This window comes from Gadus morhua, chromosome 15 (assembly GCF_902167405.1).
Source record: "Gadus morhua chromosome 15, gadMor3.0, whole genome shotgun sequence".
Taxonomy (NCBI): domain Eukaryota; kingdom Metazoa; phylum Chordata; class Actinopteri; order Gadiformes; family Gadidae; genus Gadus; species Gadus morhua.
In genome coordinates, this window is record NC_044062.1 from 6,203,283 (window position 1) to 6,222,628 (window position 19,346).

Below are 19,346 nucleotides of genomic sequence, written 5' to 3' on the forward strand. Positions count from 1 at the left end.
GAGAGAGAGAGAGAGAGAGAGAGAGAGAGAGCAGGGTAGAGCAAGCGGAGGCCCCGCCTCCAGATGACATCAGTGCTGTAGTGAAGCAGACCTAGAAGCAGTTACAACTCCACATTTGTATTGAGGACTCCTTAGCGGATCCGCGCTCCAGCCGTTCGTCGTGTTCTGCACAACTCCTAGAATGTGTGTATAAAATGCGTAAGCATTATTAAATATACCAACGAGAACTTACATCAGAGGTAGCTCCTGAATTGGGCTGTCTGGATCTGAATTTAAACCCCAATAACCTGGATTGGATTATTTCATTTACTAGTGTTTTATTTTTGTGTTGCCCTAAAAGCTATTTTAAGCGGATACCAGTTTTGGGGTTGATTGTAGAGGTAAGTGTTTTTGGCTTGGCTTGTCATGATTTGGACTATTCGTCGATCTTCTTTTTTGGAGGGGTTTACTTTGAAAAAGGACGAAAAAAAGAAATCACCACACTGGGAATGGGGTAGATTATGTCAAATCATCGGTCCTCCTTTTTCCGCGGAGGTGTCGCGAATGATCTCCCTTGATCACGTTTAAGTAGAGTCTCCTCCTTTAGCGAAAGTAAAAAAGAAAGAAAATCAAACCCAAAGTGTGCGTCTTTTCTGCAGAATGCCCATCTTAGCGGTGCACGTCAGAAAGAGCGATGCGCAGCGTGGTGATCCGCTCCTGATCCGGGATCAGAGACGAGCTGGAGCCGATGGTTCGTCTTTCATCTCCCCCTGTCGGGTCTTTCTCACTCCGGGGCTGCTGGGTCCATCTTCCTCCGGGAAGCCGGGGACCCAGACATTCGATCGGATCCAGCTCTATCCCTCCCCCCCTCCCCCCAGCCTACTCATCAAACACATTCGGTGTTGTTAGCCTACACGTTCCCTGGCTATCACTCCCACTAACACGAAAGCCCGCTGTTTTGGCCCGAGGCATATTAACACAACAAAAAAGACATAACGCAACGTGGATCTGGATATCTTGCTAGCCTTTTTCGGGGAGGGGGGGGGGGGGGGGGCACAACCGAGCACTTAATTCATACAACAGCAGAAGAAGGAAAAGTAGTTGAGGATATTGACAGGTGTAATACATTCGGGGATATGTGCCGTGTCCTTGTCATTAAAAGGACTGCGCGGTCAAGCTGATCTGGCGGAGGCGCGTTGGGCACGGAGCGCAGCGGCGGCACCACGGTGCCCTCACTGCGTCGCGACGAAGTCGATGGGCGTTCGTCTCCCCCATACTAAACCAACGACGCGAGTTGATTCAGTTTTGCGTTTTGTTTTTTCCTGTATCACCAGTTTTGAGTTTTGTTTTATCCCTGCCCCGTTTCCATTTGGTCCTCATTACTGAGATATAGGGTGCGCGTCTTGTCTGACAGCCCCTCACAGCGTGGATCACATCGGCCCAGAGTGTGGCGCAGTCCAAAGTCTTGTTAAGCGGTTTGGCGACACTGCATCGCCCCTCACATGAGCTCCTTTGCCTGCTGTAGGAGAGTCCAATGCACCAGCTTCGCCTGTCAGGCGATTAGCAATAGGCCCTAACTAACCCAGTGATCCACGAGTTACAGCACAGGCGTTAAATCAACCGGGCCATACCACACCGGTCTGCATACAACATCATTAAACCAGTGGATGGTAATGAGATAATCATACACCACGCCACTTCGACCGCATATTCCTATATTTACAATCGGGGTTTACTTCAGCGGATTAAACAGGCATCAGCTTTACCACTCGTCATCTCAGTGTATGTTGCAAGTCAATTAAAATCCTACGCAGCTTGGAATAATTTCTGCCAGTGAGACGGTTATTTATCTTTCATCCGGCTGATTTGCAGTATTCTGCAGTCCAGTGTATGGGCCCTATCCTTCACGTAGTACTGTGCGTCTACAATGGTTGCATTAATTAACTAATTAATTTGACAACGCTAGTACGTTTTTTTTAACAACAGTTCCTAAAACACTAAGCAATTGTTCAAATCAAAAAACACGCATTGACCTGCCCTGTGAATCAGTTCAGAGACTAAATAAACACATTTCCCGTTCAACGTGGTAGACATAAGGACACCATCGGTTGTCCTCGCTGGGCAAGGCCCAAGGCGCTGGTCCCCAGTCAACCGCTTTCAACGAGCATTTATTTGCATTCGGGATTAAGAACCACCGAGGACACAAGAGATTGTCATAGAAATTAAAACCTCAGTGTCAATGGTTTGCTTTAATTTGCATTATCCTTTTAGTTTGCCTTTGTTGTAAGCCAGGAGCATGGCAATACACATCTCGTTTTGGTAGTAGGCCTTGTTTAAATAAAAATGATATTCAACATGTAATACATTATATTTCAAATATGTTATGGTTTATACATTCAGTTTATTGCATAGCCTAAAAGAAAAAATAATGATCCATCGTTTACTGTTGGCCCTAAAGCACTAAAACACTGTGCGCATTTGAAGGCAATGCAACTCAAAACATAAAAGTAAAAGCTCTACGGCCCAGCATAAAAGGCTAACTCAACCATTATCATTTTTGGGGGGCATTTCTTCATCTGCCTTGAAGCCTAACAGGGGTCTCGGCTGGTAATCCCACTACCAGTCGCTTGTGTAGAGTGTACACACACGTCTCTTCTTGCAGTGCCTACCACCCCCATGTGGGGAGAAAACCATTGCAGCTGCCACAGATCCATCCTTTCAGCCCATTTACAATGGAGAGCCCCCCCTGTCTGTCTGCCAGCTCCCCTCCACAGCTAATGGCCCCGTTCGGAGTATCGTCTGCCCAGCCCCTCCAAAGGCAGCAGCAGGGGCTGAGAGAGGGGGGTGGGGGGGTCTCACCTGACACAATGTGACACAACTAAAACTCGAGCGAGATGAGTGGGCCGATAGAGATGTGTTGGTCGACGGCTGTTGTCCCGCGTGCGGCCGGCCCGGCCTGTGTATTCAGAGCATGAATGATCCATTGTGTCTCGGTGTGGGGGGGTTTTTGGGGGCCGTGCTCGGACTGGCTTGACACAGGCCAAGTTGTTGTGACAGATGTAGGTGATGAGGTGAGGTGTGATGCAGATGTTGCAGAGGGCACGTCGTGTGAGAGTGACCGCACCGGAAATGGAAACATGAATTGCCGACCGATGTCATTTCGATTCATGTGTGGTGGCCGGCTGCATCTAGGGAGTTTAGGAGACAGACGACGGGCCTGAAAACACAATGGTGACACTAGATGGTGGAACCGTGTTTCATAATGCCGTGTTTACCCAAATCCCTACTGATTTAGGGAGAGTGGTTCAGCAACACTATAGGCATGACAAATGTAAAACGGGGACATATGCCAGAATCCTATAATAACAAAATCCACAGAGCAAATACATCAAGCAGCCATGTTTCAAATTAAATGCAGAAATCCCTGAATTATGCCTTTCTTCTTCTTCCCAGTGAATATAATACATGTAATAGTATCCTTTACCTTATGAGACTAAAAGCTATTCAGCTCCAAAGCATTTCTTTGACAGGCACGCATGAATTCATTTATTTTGCTGTGCTTTTTCCCCTAAGCATATCTTTCTCCGTTCGTGGCTAGGGGGCACATGAGATCAGGCCTCGTTATGTCAGCCTCACATGCAGTGCATCTGAGCGCGTTGAGCTCACAATGGCTATCGCTATCTGGCTTTGTGTTTGCTGCACACTCCCCACTTAAAAGGTACCAAGCGACTAGCTGTACACACACACACACACACACACACACACATCAACACTTTTTCGAGGACGCTCAATTTAAATTTGCCAGTTCACATTAAATTCAGTAGAGGCCATTTCTAATACACAGGAAAGCTCCTGGAAACTGGAGAACCCTGTTAGTACGATGGAGAAAGATGTCCATCAGCAAAACACTATCTCAACTGCTCTTTTCTATAGGAAACTGAGTGTGTGGGAGCCTACGTTACTTGCGTGTGTGTGTACACAGTATGAATGCACATCATGTCTAATGCTGTCAAAAGTAGAAAATATAACCAAAATAATGTGCTTTTTGAATCGCATCATTACACATGACATTGTTCAAATGTGCTTTGTTCAGGCGTTTACATCGGGAGCAAGGGGCCTGTTCTGTCCTCTGCTGTAATCTGATGAGTGTGGAGCAAAAACAAGCCTGATGGAATTGGTTATTAGAAAAACACCTAAGCTAATTCGCCCACACACTATTGTCGGCTATGACTTGATGTTACCGCAGAACATCATCACATTGACAGGCCTTTAAATTAAATTCAAGCGTCTGTTAAGGTTAGTGTCACAGGGGAGGAAAGGACGGCAAGAATGCATATTAATTATTTGGTGATTGTAAGCCAATGTCATTGCAGTAAAGTGACCCGTGTTGTAGCCCATGAGATGCATTATTCCACGTGGCAGTTAGGTCGTCTGGGTTCCTTCATTGTGTGGACATTTACTATACTTTTATGGAGAATTTAAGCATTCAAAACAGAACTGCACAATGTGCTAAATGTGTTTAGAGGTGATTCAACTTAACCAAAATGGACAAAGTGGACGTGAAAGGAAATATTTAAAGGTAAATAGTTGGAGTGATTTCCGGATTTAAGTTATTTTCTCTCTCTCACTGTTATTTTATAACATTGATTTTAACCTTCGCCTTGAAGGACTCCTGTTATCCCCACAGTCCGACAGAGGTCATATCTGTTTAGTTTTTTTTTTATTCCCCTGACTCTAATCCACTATTAATGCAATACTGGCTGGACGGCACATGTTTAAATGGAGGAGAAAGGGAAGGGTGATGTTGTAAAAGAGTTACAAGGTCCTCAATGTCCTAATCTTCTCCTTGTCATTGGCTCCATTTTGAATGGCTGGCCATGTTGTCCATCGTTTACCTCCTAAGTGTATTGGGATCCATAGCGGCAGTCTGCCACGCAGCGTGGAGGTTATATGTAAGGACACCAGCCATTGTGTTGCCAGAGGAAACCTGCTGTTTTCTTTGGGCAAGTGAACTATATATAAAAATGAGAGTGGTAGTCACAGAAGTCCCATTTTGATGATAATCACATAAACTAAACAGACAATGCGCAATATAATTCGTTCCTGAAATGTATTGAGTGGATTCAGAACTTGGATTGCTTCTATCGCAGTGGATATTGAGGGTTGTGCATCGGGTTTGAGGAAGCTACGACGGTGACAATCGCATTGGCCCTGGGTTGTGATTCGTCAGGGAGAGACAAAGCTTATTTTAAAACTGATTGTTACTTAACAGAAAACAAGCGATCTCAGGAACAGCATGCCACTGCATATAGGATTCCGCCCAAACCCGTTGCATCGAGGTCTGGAAAACTCTGGCCTTTCATATGCATAAGTGACCCTTGCAGAACCATAGAGAACAATGGCCTTCTTCCAGGCCCAGGGGTGGGAGAAGGTCAGCAAGCACAAGTTAGCTGAGAGGAAATCGTCTATTTTTGTGCTCAAAATGTTAGATAAGCAGGGTTGAATTATGCAGCACATTACACATTTGAACATGGCATTCAAACTGGGATATTTTGGCAAATGAGGAGATCCCAAGGTGTATGTAAACGTAATTAGGTTTCGGAGCTCTGCACCCTTAAAAATAACACTCAATCCACACGAGGATTCAAATGTTATATTAAAAAAGGAAATGACTGAAATCCGCACATAAATGATGAGAGAACTTATCAACAAATGACCTGGATTTTAATGTAAAAAATTGTTATAGCTGGGAATTAATTCTTAACGTCTGCTTCTCTTGTGTTTCTTTCAGGGGTCTAACCAAACTGTGGGGATGGAAGTGAGAAAATAACAGCCAAGCTATGGATTTGTGAGTGGGACTGTGCCAAAGAGGACAACTAACCCCGGCCCTGTTGACATAGGCTGCCTGCTTCAAGGACAGGGACCCGGGCCACTGGATTACTGTTTCGACGGGCTCAAGGAGGCAGAAGAGGATTGTGCTTTAGCCAGAAGACCTGGAGTATAACAAGCCAAACAGGCCTGGACTGAGGCCTGTGGCACAGGACGCCGGCATGGTTCAGCCCAGCTTTGTGTCCACTCACCATGACTGCTAGGGCCGAGGAGCTAAAGGATCTTTTGCTGCAGCTAACCCCTGTTTACAGAGGAACAAATATCAAGCGGCCCAAAAACTAAATTGGGGACAAGGCCTCGCACACGAAAAAAAGGTTTTCGAAAGCATCAGGAATTTTAATATTCTCTTGTGATTGCATGTTTTTGTCCCCGAGTGCGGATGCCTTTTCTCTGGGCTTATCTGCCATGGTAAAAGCTTTGAAAGCATGAGATCCTGACAACAGAGTGGAGGTCATCGACTGAACAAGGATCCAGCTCAGCAAACATTGACCTGGTCGGGATATCCTGATAAACCCCCATCCTTAGAAACTTTTTGCTTTTGAAGAGGATCAGAACAAATTCTGGGGTGAAAATCTTTATTGGATTTTGTCGGCCGGAAAGGATTTACCATCAACGTCTCGAACGTCAGTTACGGTAAATATAGGCCGCTGTGCTGCTTTTTTCGCTTCACTGACCAAAACATAATTTCTAATGAGACATGCAGGAAGAGAGGTCATGACAGGAATGCATAATGAAAGCGATAAATCAGCATTAGGCTAATTAATAGGGAACTACACTCCAATAGTCAGGGAAAATAGACAGCCAGTTGGCACCTACCCTGTTTGCTAATTCCAAGGCATCCATTTTGCACTGACTGAATTACTAAAATAAATATACGAAATGTGTGGATAAGATACAGGAAATCCAGAACACAACTGCGCCTTTGAATACCAAGTCATTGTAAAGATTAATGAATGCAATTCTTTGTCAGAACATAAAAGTGCCAAATTGCCACCCAAGTCTGTGTGTGTGTTGCCGCAATCAGTAGTTTGAGTGAAAAGCATAACATTCCTCAGATGGCTCGCGCTGCTCGTATTACTCCGAGAGAATAGCATCTCGTTTCTCATCTGTCGACTGAGAATCGTTTTGCATTTTTTTTCTCCAAGCTATGCAGAAGCCAGATAAAAACCTGAGAATTTGAACGGGAAGGGAGATGATTTAACACAGCGTTGCACAACACTTCACCAACAAAGGCTGACTTTGTTCACTCTTAAAGTCAGTGCTATGAAAGGCAGCCTTGAGATACAGAAATGTGTAAAACAACTTGGGACTGCTATTACATCCCGCAAGCTCGGGTCAATAGCCACAGGACAGGGATCTGGTTCAATTCACTTTTTTCTTTTTCCTCTCCTCACATCCTGTTAAGAATATCTTAAGGACACAACTACACACTTAGATAATGCAAGTATTCAGTTAAAATACAATTATCACACTAAATTAGATAGATCCGCAATCCGCAGGCAACCCACTCAGACAAACCGTGAAACTGTGAGAGGAGCATTTTGCCTCTCATTTGAAAGGTCTCATGTATTAAACACACTTTTCCTTTCCCTCTTTAGGTTCTCGTGAGGGATTGACCGCCGAACCAGACAGCTTCAAGATGGTGCCTCAGTGCAAGTCCTTCGTTCTCTTCCTCGTCCGCATCGGGCTCCTCCTGGGGCTGGCCAACCCCCTGGTCACCTCGGCTTCCTGCCCTTTATCCTGCCGTTGTGATGGCACCTTCATCTACTGCAACGACCGCGGCCTGACCTCCATCCCGCTCGGCCTACCCCTGGACTCCACAGTACTCTTTCTGCAGAACAACCGTATCAAAAGCTCCGGCATTCCCACAGAGCTTCAGAGGCTGGTTAATGTGGAGAAGATCTACCTGTACTGCAACAACCTGGACGAGTTCCCAACTAACCTTCCGCTGGGCGTCAAAGAGCTCCACCTTCAGGAGAATAACATTCGGATGATCACCCACACCTCCTTGTCCCAGATCCCCTACATCGAGGAGCTGCACCTGGACGACAACTCGGTGTCGGCGGTGAGCATCGAGGAGGGCGCTTTCAGGGACAGCAACCACCTCCGGTTGCTGTTCCTCTCCCGGAACCACCTGAGCACCATCCCTTCAGGCCTGCCCATGACCATCGAGGAGCTGCGCTTCGACGACAACCGCATCTCCTCCATCTCGGAGCAGTCCCTGCAAGACCTCATCAACCTGAAGCGGCTGGTTCTGGATGGTAACCTGCTGAACAACCGTGGGATCGGGGAGATGGCTTTCATCAACCTGATCAATTTGACTGAGCTCTCGCTCATGAGGAACTCTCTGACGTCTCCTCCGGCGAACCTGCCTGGAACTAGTTTGGAGAAGTTGCAGCTGCAGGATAATCACATCAACCGGGTTCCGCCTGGGGCTTTTGCCTTCCTCAGGCAACTGTATCGGCTGGACTTGTCTGGGAACAACCTGAGCAGCCTCCCGCAGGGCGTGTTTGAAGACTTGGACAATCTCACACAGCTCCTGCTGCGCAACAACCCGTGGCAGTGCACGTGCAGGATGATGTGGGTGCGTGACTGGCTACGGTCCTTGCCCACCAAGGTGAATGTACGCGGCTTCATGTGCCAGGGCCCTGATAAGGTCAAGGGCATGGCCATCAAAGACCTTTCCACGGACATGTTTGATTGCACCGACACGGAATTCAGCCCGACCTACGAGACGAGCACGGTCTCCAACACTTTCCCCCCCTCTCAGCCGCAGTGGCCCATATACGTGACTAAACGGCCCGTGGTGAAGGGCCCAGGCATAAGCAGGAACTACCACAGCACCACCACGTCCTCGGGCAAGAAGATGATCACCATCAGTGTGAAATCGACCAGTGTGGACACGGTGCACATCTCTTGGAGGGTGTCGCAGCCCATGACCGCGCTGCGACTCAGCTGGCTGAAGCTGGGTCACAGCCCTGCCTTCGGATCCATCACGGAGACCATAGTGCAGGGGGAGACAACAGAGTACCTTCTCACGGCGCTGGAGCCAGATTCTTCCTATAGGATATGCATGGTTCCCATGGAGACCAGCAACATTTACCTGTCTGACGAGAAGCCTGTGTGCATCGAGACAGAGACTGGCTCCCAGAAGTCCTACAACCCCACCACCACGCTGAACCGGGAGCAGGAGAAGGAGCCTTACAAAAATACCAGTCTGCCTTTGGCTGCTATCATTGGAGGGGCTGTGGCTCTCTTGGCAATAATTATGTTGGCGCTGGTGTGCTGGTACGTCCACCGGAACGGCTCCATCTTTTCCAGGAACTGCACCTACAACCATGGCCGTAGGAGGAAGGACGACTATGCGGAGGCGGGCACCAAGAAGGACACTTCCATTCTGGAAATAAGGGAGACTTCCTTTCAAATGATCCCTATAAACCACCTGCCTGTGTCCAAGGAGGAGTTTGTGATACACACGATCTTCCCGCCCAACGGCCTGAGTTTGTACAAAAGCCCAAACAGCGATAACAGTATTAACAACAGGAGCTACAGAGACAGTGGAATACCAGATTCAGATCACTCCCACTCATGATATTACGCGTGGACATTCGTACTCGAGTGCGTGACGTAACAGAGTGAAAAGACAGAGTGAAAAGACTTCTACAAACACACTGGATCTATAAGACTAAGAAAGCAATGTTCTGTACATTTGCCATATAATTTATATTTAAGGACATTTTATGAAGATGAAGAACGTTCCAATTGCAGGCCACTGGTTCATCAGTGAGTGTTGTAACTAACTGCAATTCTATATTTTAGGAATTTGTAGTAATTTGTACTGTATTTGCGTTGCTTAAGGTTACCGACCAACTAAAAAGAAACTCTGTTCTACTGAGATATGATGACTTGTCAACTGTGAAAGTGGGTTTTCATTGCTGTGTTGAACAATCAGACTTAGAAAACCTTGTAGTATAAGCACAGGTCATATTCTAACTTTGTGACTGTTGGTAAAACAAAAAGGCAAAAAAAAAAGAAATGACATAAAATAAGGCACATCTGATCAAGTAATAGGCTAAGCGGGCATGCTGCTTACCTACAGGCTTTGCAGACGGTAGCTGTGCCCCAGAGACAAAATAAATGTTAATTCTGGTAATCTAGTATTAAAGTGGGATTGGGGAGAAAAGACCCACAGAGACGAGGTGCTTTCGTTCTGTTTTTTTTTCCCAGTGTGTGAAGTATTCCTTTTCTGATTGTAAGAAGCGGACGTGTTTCAGCGCGGTAACCCGCGTGGGGTATACCGTGGTGTTCCAGAACGGCCTGTGAGCCACAGCACAGGGTGAATAAAGCACACCACAACCCAAGAAACTCTCTCTCTGCTTCTCAATTATAAGTAGAGTCAAAAGACTGACACAGGACTCCGCCCCACTATCTATTTGTACAAGCCAAACAAAAGGCCAAACCACAATGGTGACATTCTTTAGTACCGTGTACCATGCGTCACTTAAGACACCCGGGCAGAGAAAGTAAAAGCTTGTTGGCTTTCATTAGAACACCACAGTGTCAGCGACTCCTTGTTATAAGTATTATTTTTTCTTATTATTTACAATTTCACACTTTTACGTTGCCACAGTTTAAAAATTAATTGTTCTTTACAATGGAAAACCAAAGTGCATTGTACGCCCTTTGGCCAGTCTTGTATGTGCCTTGATCCAATGCTTATTGTATTTAGCTTTTTAAGAAACCAGTGACTTTTTTCATACACACTTGAATATGAGAGATATTGGTCATATTGCAGAATAAAAGTGGACAAAAATTACTGCTTGTTTTTCTCTTTATGTCGACGAAAGACAAAGCGGCCTCCTTGACTTCAACCACCAGTCACCATTAATCCTTCTGCTGTCTTTATGCAACTCTAAAACTCTCTCTCTCTCCTCGAGTAAAAATGTTTTAATGGGGTCTATTTAATTCTTCTTCTATTAGTCAAGGCCAAAACACACTGCCTGGAGGTAAACAGAACAGAGCCATGTCCCCGTCCTCACAGTGACCCCTCACTGCAGAGTCCTTCGCCCTGAACCTAAAACAACACAGGAACGGGCCCTAGTCCTTCCATGATGTAGTGTGACGCTGAAGGGAGAAGTGACATTGTTCTCCAGACACCGGCGTTCCACTCCACGAGACTCTCTCGCAGAGCAACAACATCTGCTCGGGGCTGCTGTTGTTCTTTTTCGCGCGGTGGGGCCATGTGTGACTTATCCGAAGGGCCGGAGAGGAAACAAAATAAAAAGAGAAAGAAAAATGGCGGTAGAGGAGAACGAGGCCTGTGGAGAGATGGGGGAGTCCGGGATGGGCCTCAAAGGCCACCGAACGGGGGTGGCACAGGGGGAGCATAGGCCCCGCAAGGACTACAAAGAACCAAGGCCGTTACCACATGAGTCCACGCTTCAGGCAGTGTATTTAATCACACAGCCAGAGCATGGCAAGTTGAGGAACCACAAACATTTGTTTAATTAAAGAAAAAAAATAAAAATTGGATTCTACCTATTGAAGCATAAATTACACAGCCATTCAGAGCATTAAACGTGTACGGTGACTCATTTCAGGCATTCTGAGTCTGGCAGCCATAGTTATTAATGTGAGCAGAGCCTGCATCACCACTCTCACACAGCCACAAGATCTAAGCACAGCCAAAGCTGTAATTACAGAATGGGAGCTGCATACATTCGCACAAGTTATCGAAAGCTTAACAGTACACCAATATACGCCAATGAACTTGAATGTCAGTTAAACTCGGCGTGAAACGGATGGAAATGGATGGACCGCTCTGACAGTGGCTGAATGCAATCACTGTCAGAAGAATCGATGGCAACACCTGCAATTGTGGTTATCTTGCTCTTCCATATGCTAGCATCATTGCAGTTTCCTATCGAAGCAGAAAATTATCTACTTTTGTATTGTGGAGTAATACCCACGATTAAGACATTGAACTGCAGCTGTGTTGATTTATCATTTAATAAAACTGTTGAATCTTCCTGGTCATTTAGGGTACTTACGAAGAGAGATGAACAGAAACAAATGTTCATGTATCGATGCTAGGACAAAAGTATAATGAGAAATCTGATTAATACTTCCAGATTCTCCAGCAAACATTTAACGGAAATATCCATTAAATGTTTAGTGTCCCTTCCATTTAGCTTTTTTCCATTTCTTCACTTGAATGCACCAATTACAGCTAATGGCTAATCTTTGCGTCCTGTCTAATATAATCGTTTGTCTTTAAAGAGAGCAAATGTTCGCTATCGGGCATATGGTAGGCCTACAAACCCCCCCCCCCCCCCCCCCCCACCCCTAGCCCACATTAAACCACATCCGTTGTCTAATGTGGTTTACCATCATGATATCACTGAAGACACACATATACATCACATCAAAGCCACTCATGGCCAGTATGTGTTCATATTGTTAGCCCGCTCCTTGGTTTCAGCAAAAGCTGCCCAACGGTAAGCAAAAGTTATTATCCATCGACTTCTAGCTCATCCTAATGAATGGGGCCCCTTTGGAATTGATGAATCTATCAACGGTCCTGAGACCTATAGCTGGAGAAGAGAAACCTATACTTATAACATCATTTCAGTTTATTTTCGTCAGGACGGAAGCCTTGCAAGGCGACCTTCTGCCATACAAACTGAGAGTGGGCAATCAGTTACTGATGGTCTATCGGTGGTTAGGACAATGCCCTGCTAATATCACAATGACTGCAGTGACAACTTTTCATTTCTGGGAATGAACATCCTGCTCTTTAAAGAAATCACTTGTGTGATGAATTACAGCTGTGGCCAATCTGGCAGAAAAAGGAATGTTATTGTTAGTGTGAATTAAGTGAAATTCCTCCCAAGGAAACTAATGAACGACTCAGAGGACCGTACATTAAACAGAGCATGTCTTTGTCTTACTCTGGAGTGAGGGGAGGGGGGGTCGGGGTCCTTAAGTATAAAGTAAAATTAATGAACATGATTGCTGTCAACCCTCTACGACCTCAGGCATCTCTGTTGACCCCCTTAAACAATCTCTCCGTCTAAACAATGCCCCTTAATCACTCACACATTCTCCGTGCGGAAAAGTCATCAAACAACATAACATACCACATGCTTCTCTTTCTTCTTGTTTGACACACACACACAGCCCACTCAGCAATGGTTTCTACTTGAATCAGGCCAGGCGATTTTAACTAATGATAGCAGCTTCTCTGTCCCCCCTCCTCAGCACCCCTCCCCCTTGCCGTTGCCTCTATTGTGAGGCCTCTCTGAGGCAGCCGGTCACATTTGCATCCCTATAGGTGTGAGTCTCAGTGCTCCTCGTCTTGACCTCCTGGTGTCCATTAGTAGGTGACCATGCTCTCTCTCTCTAGCTTAATCAGCAGCCCCATGTGCTGGACTCCAAAGAGCAGAAGAAGAAGAAACCAAGAGTGAACCCTTGACTGATGAGGTCGACTGGGGTCAGGTCAGGCTCCGTTCAAGGAGGTGAGAAATGGACTCAATGCCAACGCACGCGGACGTGACTGAGGTTTTGGGCTGCGAATTCTAATCGGTTACTCCTGCCGTAAGCGAGCACGCCGGTCAGAAAGGGGTCACTATTCACGGGCGGCCATTGTTTCTGAGGTAGGACTAAAGGAATGAGGCGACGTGTGTAAATAATGACTTCATTACCTTGTGAACCGTGCGGCCCAGCTTGAGGCTGCTTCTGTCGATGACACAGAGAAAACCCCGTTGGACTAATTATACTTTGGATGTTAATGTTTACCTACTTTCATATCGACACAAGGCCCGAGGACCCTGAATGCGACCCGATGGCAGGGGTGGGGTTTGACAGGAGAGTGACTGAATTGAAATCATCCCAGTGGTGCTCATTTTGACGCTGATATTCAAGGCAAACCATCTGTAAAAGTCACATCACCCGATATCACCCAACAACACTGCATATCACTTTAAAAAAGAGATGGGTAGAACAGGCACAGTCCCTTCTTACCACCGGTTCTAGAAAGGGTTGTTCCATCTGCACATATTCCCATGTTCATTTTGGAATATTGTGGCTTCAATCGAGTGCTATTTTCCAACGGTTGTTTTCCAAAATAAAAGCCTCCTCTTGATGAGGCTCTCGCTTGTGTACGGCGCTTCACATCTTGCACATCAAACAGCCCTCATATTTTTACTACTTCTGAATGCCTGCGGAGTGGTGCGGAGGTCCTGGTCTGCCACAGCGACTGTTGCTCTGCCACGTTCTAAAACCGAGTTTGTGTGTTTATACGCGTGACAGAAACACATGTGGTAGCTGCCGCTAATACGGCCTAGTCTGCTAATCCACCAACCCAGCGTCCGGTTGATGGACTGGAACACACGTCTCGACTCAACATGACCCTCGTAGCGCATGTCATAACAATCATGAAGGACACTTGCCCAGATGAACGATGAGCTTGTATACCGGTGTGCGTTTCACCATGGACAAAACACGCAGTGTGACTCGCGGTCACATTTTAACACTAAAAGCATGTGGCGGCAGCCAAGGATGGAGGGTGGCCTTGATGTACAAACAACACGTTTTATTTTCTATGGTAGCGAGGTCACTGGTTTGTGTGCGTGTGTGTGTGTGTGTGTTTGTGTGTGTGTGATTGTGTGTTTGTGTGTGTTTGTGCGATTGTGTGTGTGTGCGTTTGTGTGTGTGCGTTTGTGCGATTGCGTGTGCGTTTTTGTGTGTGTGTGTGTTTGTGATTGTGTGTTTCTGATTGTGTGTTTGTGTGATTGAGAGTGATTGTGTGTGAGTGTGCGTTTGTGCGTTTGTGCGATTGCGTCTGTGTGTGTTTGTGTGTGTGATTGTGTTTGTGCTTTATGTGTGTGTTTTCTCTGCGTCTTCATCTCCACAAATATTCATGTCATTAAGAGTCTCACAGATGGGATGGGTGGGGGAGAGGGTGGGGGTGGGGGTGGGGGTGGGGGAGGCGGGTGGCGGAGGTATCCATCGGCATGAGGTTCCGATTCCTCTGCGCGTGACGCACGTACACTGGTGCCATCGTTGATGCCCACACGTGCGGAATAACCCAATAATTCCCCCCCCCCCCCCCCCCCCCTCTCCCCCATCCCTACCATCTCTCCGTCGGCCTTAGAGCTGTCCCTCCCCCTCCGCCCCTCCCCCCTCTCCCTCTCCCCCCCCCAGCAGCTAGCGCAAGCTGTTGGGAAGGGGCGGGGCCAGAGATCAACGGGCGGCCAATGTCCGAAGAGACTCGTTTGACTGAGTGATGCGCTGTCGCCGGGGTGGGGGTCATCCTCTCTCCCCTCAGGCTCCCCCCCCCCCCCCAAACATCCCCCCCCCCTCACCCTTCCCTCCACCCCCTTTCTCGACCTTTTCGCCAGCCGTTCACAACACCCGCTGACCTGGAACCCGAGAGGGCCCGGGAGGAAAAAAAAACGAAGTAACAGAACCCCGACGTCGTCCTCCATCTTTATTAATGAATCCAATTTTTTGCCTGAGAGCACAGGAGCGCGGCGGCCACGCTTCCGCCGGCCGTCTGAATTACCGGACATTAATACAAATGAACAGTGTGAGCCTGCGTCGCCGCGGCAACCGTCGGAAGATGACGCAAGCCGCGGCGGGCCCCCGCATACGGGCCCCACCGACAACGGTCGTTAGTCTCATTTACGACGGCGGGCCGGACGAAAAATAAACCAAAGCACAGGCACTGATTGGGGTGCTGCTCTATGAATTACACACAATATGTTGGGAGAATATCTGTGTACTTGAGTCGCTGCTATTGTGGCCATTAAATCCTGTCCGCCGTTAAGTGGTTTAAATGATGGGGTTTGAGGACATACATCTTCCGATGCCCTTTACGAGATCAACCCCCACGTACCGCCGTAGAATTCAATCGACCCGGTGCGCCATTTGTACAGGGACGAACAGCTGTTTGATTCCTAACGTTTTGATGAGGATCCAGGATGTCTTCTACCTCCAGGTGGATCTGAGGGAGACTTGCCAGACCCAGTCACAACACGCACCTCTGTTTCTTGTACCAGTTCACACGCTGCACAGCTCCAAACTGGTAGAGTGTGTTAGGCTGCTGTCAGCCCGGTAATTTGTTTCGCCGGCTGGGAAAGTTGAAGAAAAGTGTGAAGTTGTGCTTCTGCTGAAAGCATCTTGACTTTTGCTCCCGGAGAAATCACAGGCTTACTTATGGGGAATAATTGGCACTTGCAGCCATACAATATGTATGTTCTCAAGTCTACGCAACTTTCTATTATTTAAATTCAAACCAGTTCACAACAAAGTTCCTCGCATGTGCCAAAAAAACTGAAAACTGATTGGAAGAGTCTGTTAATTGGAAGAATGACTTCGTTGTTTTTCAAACATGTTGGAAAGTACCCTAAACTCTGTCTGAACATAGCTCAAATGCAGCTGTCTGGCAGATTTGTTTTTCCTCGTGATTTGAAGACTTCTCACAGAGTACCTAAATGATTGACAAACAATCGGAATGAGGCCGGCTAATAAATCCCATCAAAAAGATGGCGAGGCAATCGCAGCCCATGTCAGTTTAATTTAACCTGGAGACGGCGAGTTCACTTGGGTAAACCAGCAGTCGCGCGTCGTCAAATAGATACTCGCGGCGGCTCCATCGAAAAAACATTTAGTTTTACAAATTTAATTGCAAAAAACGCGCTTTACAAAACATCAAATTTGGCAGGTCATAACCTCGCTTTAAATTATCCAGCCACCGGCCAAGTCCCGCACCACCGGGTGCACTACTACAATAACCAACAAAACTACAAAAAAATATCCCCGTGTCTAACCTTCCATTTCTTTCTAACCGGCCTGACCCGAGGCGACACCCCGGTCAAGGGAACATGCCCCCACCCTACACCCCTCACCCCTGGCTTCCCCCAAAGCAGAATCTCCACCACCACCCCCATCCCCTCCACCCCCTCCACCACCTCCGTCCACGTCCCCGCCACCGCCCCACTCAGGGGGGGGTGGAGGGGTTCAGAGTTCGGGCGAGTCAGCGATTTTTTCCGGACTGTAAATGAAAGCTGTCACCATTCATCACGCTGCGGAGGGGAGAGTCCTGACAGTCCAAGGCCCTTTTTATTACTGCCCTGTCCTCCGGCACACGCCGCCCGGAATATCTCTTTCCCAGATCGCATAGTGGCATAGTGAAAATAAGGGGGGGGGGGGGGGCACAGCAGCGCCGCATACACACGGACACACACGATATTAACCCCCCCGAAAGCGACGCCGGGCGGCATTGAGATGCACGCAGAGCTGCCATTCAAGCAGCGCTAAAATTGTCCGGGACCGGGCATTCTGAGGGCCGGTTGATGCAGTTAGCCCGCGGCGAGGGAGCAGGGATTCAGCGGTGGAATCCGGCTGCAAGTTTATGAGCTCGGAAGACAACATTGAAGCGGCTTTGGAGAATTAAGTTCATAGATAGCCCAGACACACACACAAGCCTAGACACACACAAGCCCACACACAAGCCCCCTCCCCCACACACACACACACACACACACACACACACACACACACACACACACACACACACACACACACACAGTCTCTCTCTCTGACGCACACAGGACTTCACACAGACAAGCGATTACACGCTGTGTTTTTTTTTGGGGAGAAGCCACCGGTGAGCTGGAGTGGGTGGTGAGACGCAAGATTAATTAAAAGCGGCTGTCACGTCACGGTGGCAGTGGTGGGTCTGCCACACCATTACCGGGACGTCTGTGTGCGTGTGCGTGTGCGTGTGTGTGTGTGTGTGTGTGTGTGTCGGTGAGACTGAGACATAACAGGGACAGAGAGAGCGAGAGAGAAAGTGAGAGTGCAGGAGTGAGAGAGAGGGAGAGAGAGAGAGAGAAAAGGAATCAGCCTCTACAAGTCCTTGCCTGCATGCTGGCGTAGAGAGAGAGGAGAGGTGAATAGTGGGCCTGCCTGCATCGCACAAACGCAGCAGAGAGGGAGAGAGAGAGAAACCTTCTCCACGCCACCGCATCTCAGACATCAAAGGGGAGAGGAGAGAGGAGATGAGGGAGAGACGACAGAGAAGGGAGAGAGGACAGAGGACATAGGGAGAGGAGTGAGGAGATGAAGAGGGAGAGAGGACTGATGGGAGTGAGCAGATGAGGGAGAAAGTGGAGAGGGGAGAGGAAAGGAGGGAGAGAGGGCAGAAGGGAAGAGGGAGAAAGAGAAGAGGAGATAAGGGAGAGAAGAGGAGGAAGAGAGGAGAGATGGAAGAGGGGAGAGGAGACAAAATATGAGCGAGGAGGGAGAGAAGAGGAAGAGAGGGAGAGGGTAGAGAGGAAAGGACAGAGGGAGAAAGGGGCCGAGGCGACAAAGAGATAAGGGCAGCGAGGAGGGGAGAGGGAGGGCCGATTAAGCAGGGAATCTTCTCTCTCTCTCTGAATAAAACTTGAGTAATTCATTGCCGTGGCAGGCTAGGGATCGAGGGGGGAGGGTGGCTGAGATTGTGTGTGTGTGTGTGTGTGTGTGTGTGTGTGTGTGTGTGTGTGTGTGTGTGTGTGTGTGTGTGTGTGTGTGTGTGTGTGGTGATGGTGGTGGCGGTGAGGTGGGTCAAGGAATCTAAACCACTGTAATCCTAAACTCTCAGCTGCTTAAAGCCGCTCAAGTCAAGGAAGAAGGGGGCCGACGCGCGCGTCTGCGGACACCATGACACCCACGCGGCTTAAGCCAACATCTGCTGCGCTCCCAGACAAGCCAGACACCCACCCCGCGTTCACGTCTCGCTTTGTGGCCGAAAAACACGGGCACAGAAGAGAGAGTATTCACAGCAGTCAGACGCTGCAATCGGAGTGCAACCCAAAAATAAAAGTGATTCACAAAAGTGCCAATTATTAGGTAAATTGCTGACGCCTTTGGTAGTCTTTTGAAGTAAAGCTTCAAGAGACGGTTACTACAAAAGACTAAGCAGACAGAAATTATTATTATTACAGGAGATCAGAGACGCGACCCTGAGGTTTCTGCGATTTCTATTTAAGTGACGACTTAATGTGGCAACGGTAAAGAACTGTGAAAAATAAATACAGATGTCTCTGGAACTTGAGACAAAGAGGATTATACACCCCCACCCCCCCACCCACCCCCTTCCTGTGCTCTGGTTTTTGGAGAAGGTGGCTGGCTAGAGGTGGCGGGAGACATTCACAGATGTCATTACCACATATTCTTATTAGAGGTGATAGCTTGATAATCGCGGCTGACACTGCATTTAAGCGCTACAGTGGCGGACGGGGACTTTATTAATTCACACTTCTGGCGCGGCGAGTCGGAGCAAAGTCTTCCTGCCACACAACGTGCGGGAAAAAGGTGCTCGGAGGTAAGCCTAATTCAGGTATAATGTATGTGATCTCGCGGTATCGTCTGTTACATCGCAGCATGTCACCCCCCCCCCCCCCCCCCCCCCCCCGCCCCAATTAAAAGAT

At 47.8% G+C, this 19,346-nt stretch overlaps 2 protein-coding genes across 3 annotated transcripts in view; one reads left to right on the plus strand and one right to left on the minus strand.

Annotated features, from left to right (window-relative positions):
• The window catches only part of macrod2 (mono-ADP ribosylhydrolase 2), a gene marked incomplete in the record, with an annotated part of 416,799 nt that overhangs the window by 335,928 nt on the left and 61,525 nt on the right, over positions 1 to 19,346 (minus strand).
• Positions 57 to 10,684, plus strand: flrt3 (fibronectin leucine rich transmembrane 3). 2 transcript variants are annotated; one of them, XM_030378884.1, is made up of 3 exons: positions 57 to 380; positions 5,771 to 6,501; positions 7,467 to 10,684. In XM_030378884.1, the coding sequence occupies exon 3, from the start codon at positions 7,508 to 7,510 to the stop codon at positions 9,458 to 9,460; it is 1,953 nt and encodes a 650-aa protein (XP_030234744.1). In that variant the 5' UTR covers positions 57 to 380; positions 5,771 to 6,501; positions 7,467 to 7,507; the 3' UTR covers positions 9,461 to 10,684. The 2 variants fall into 2 exon arrangements, with proteins under 2 accessions (XP_030234744.1, XP_030234745.1); XM_030378885.1 differs by having other exon boundaries at positions 96 to 183.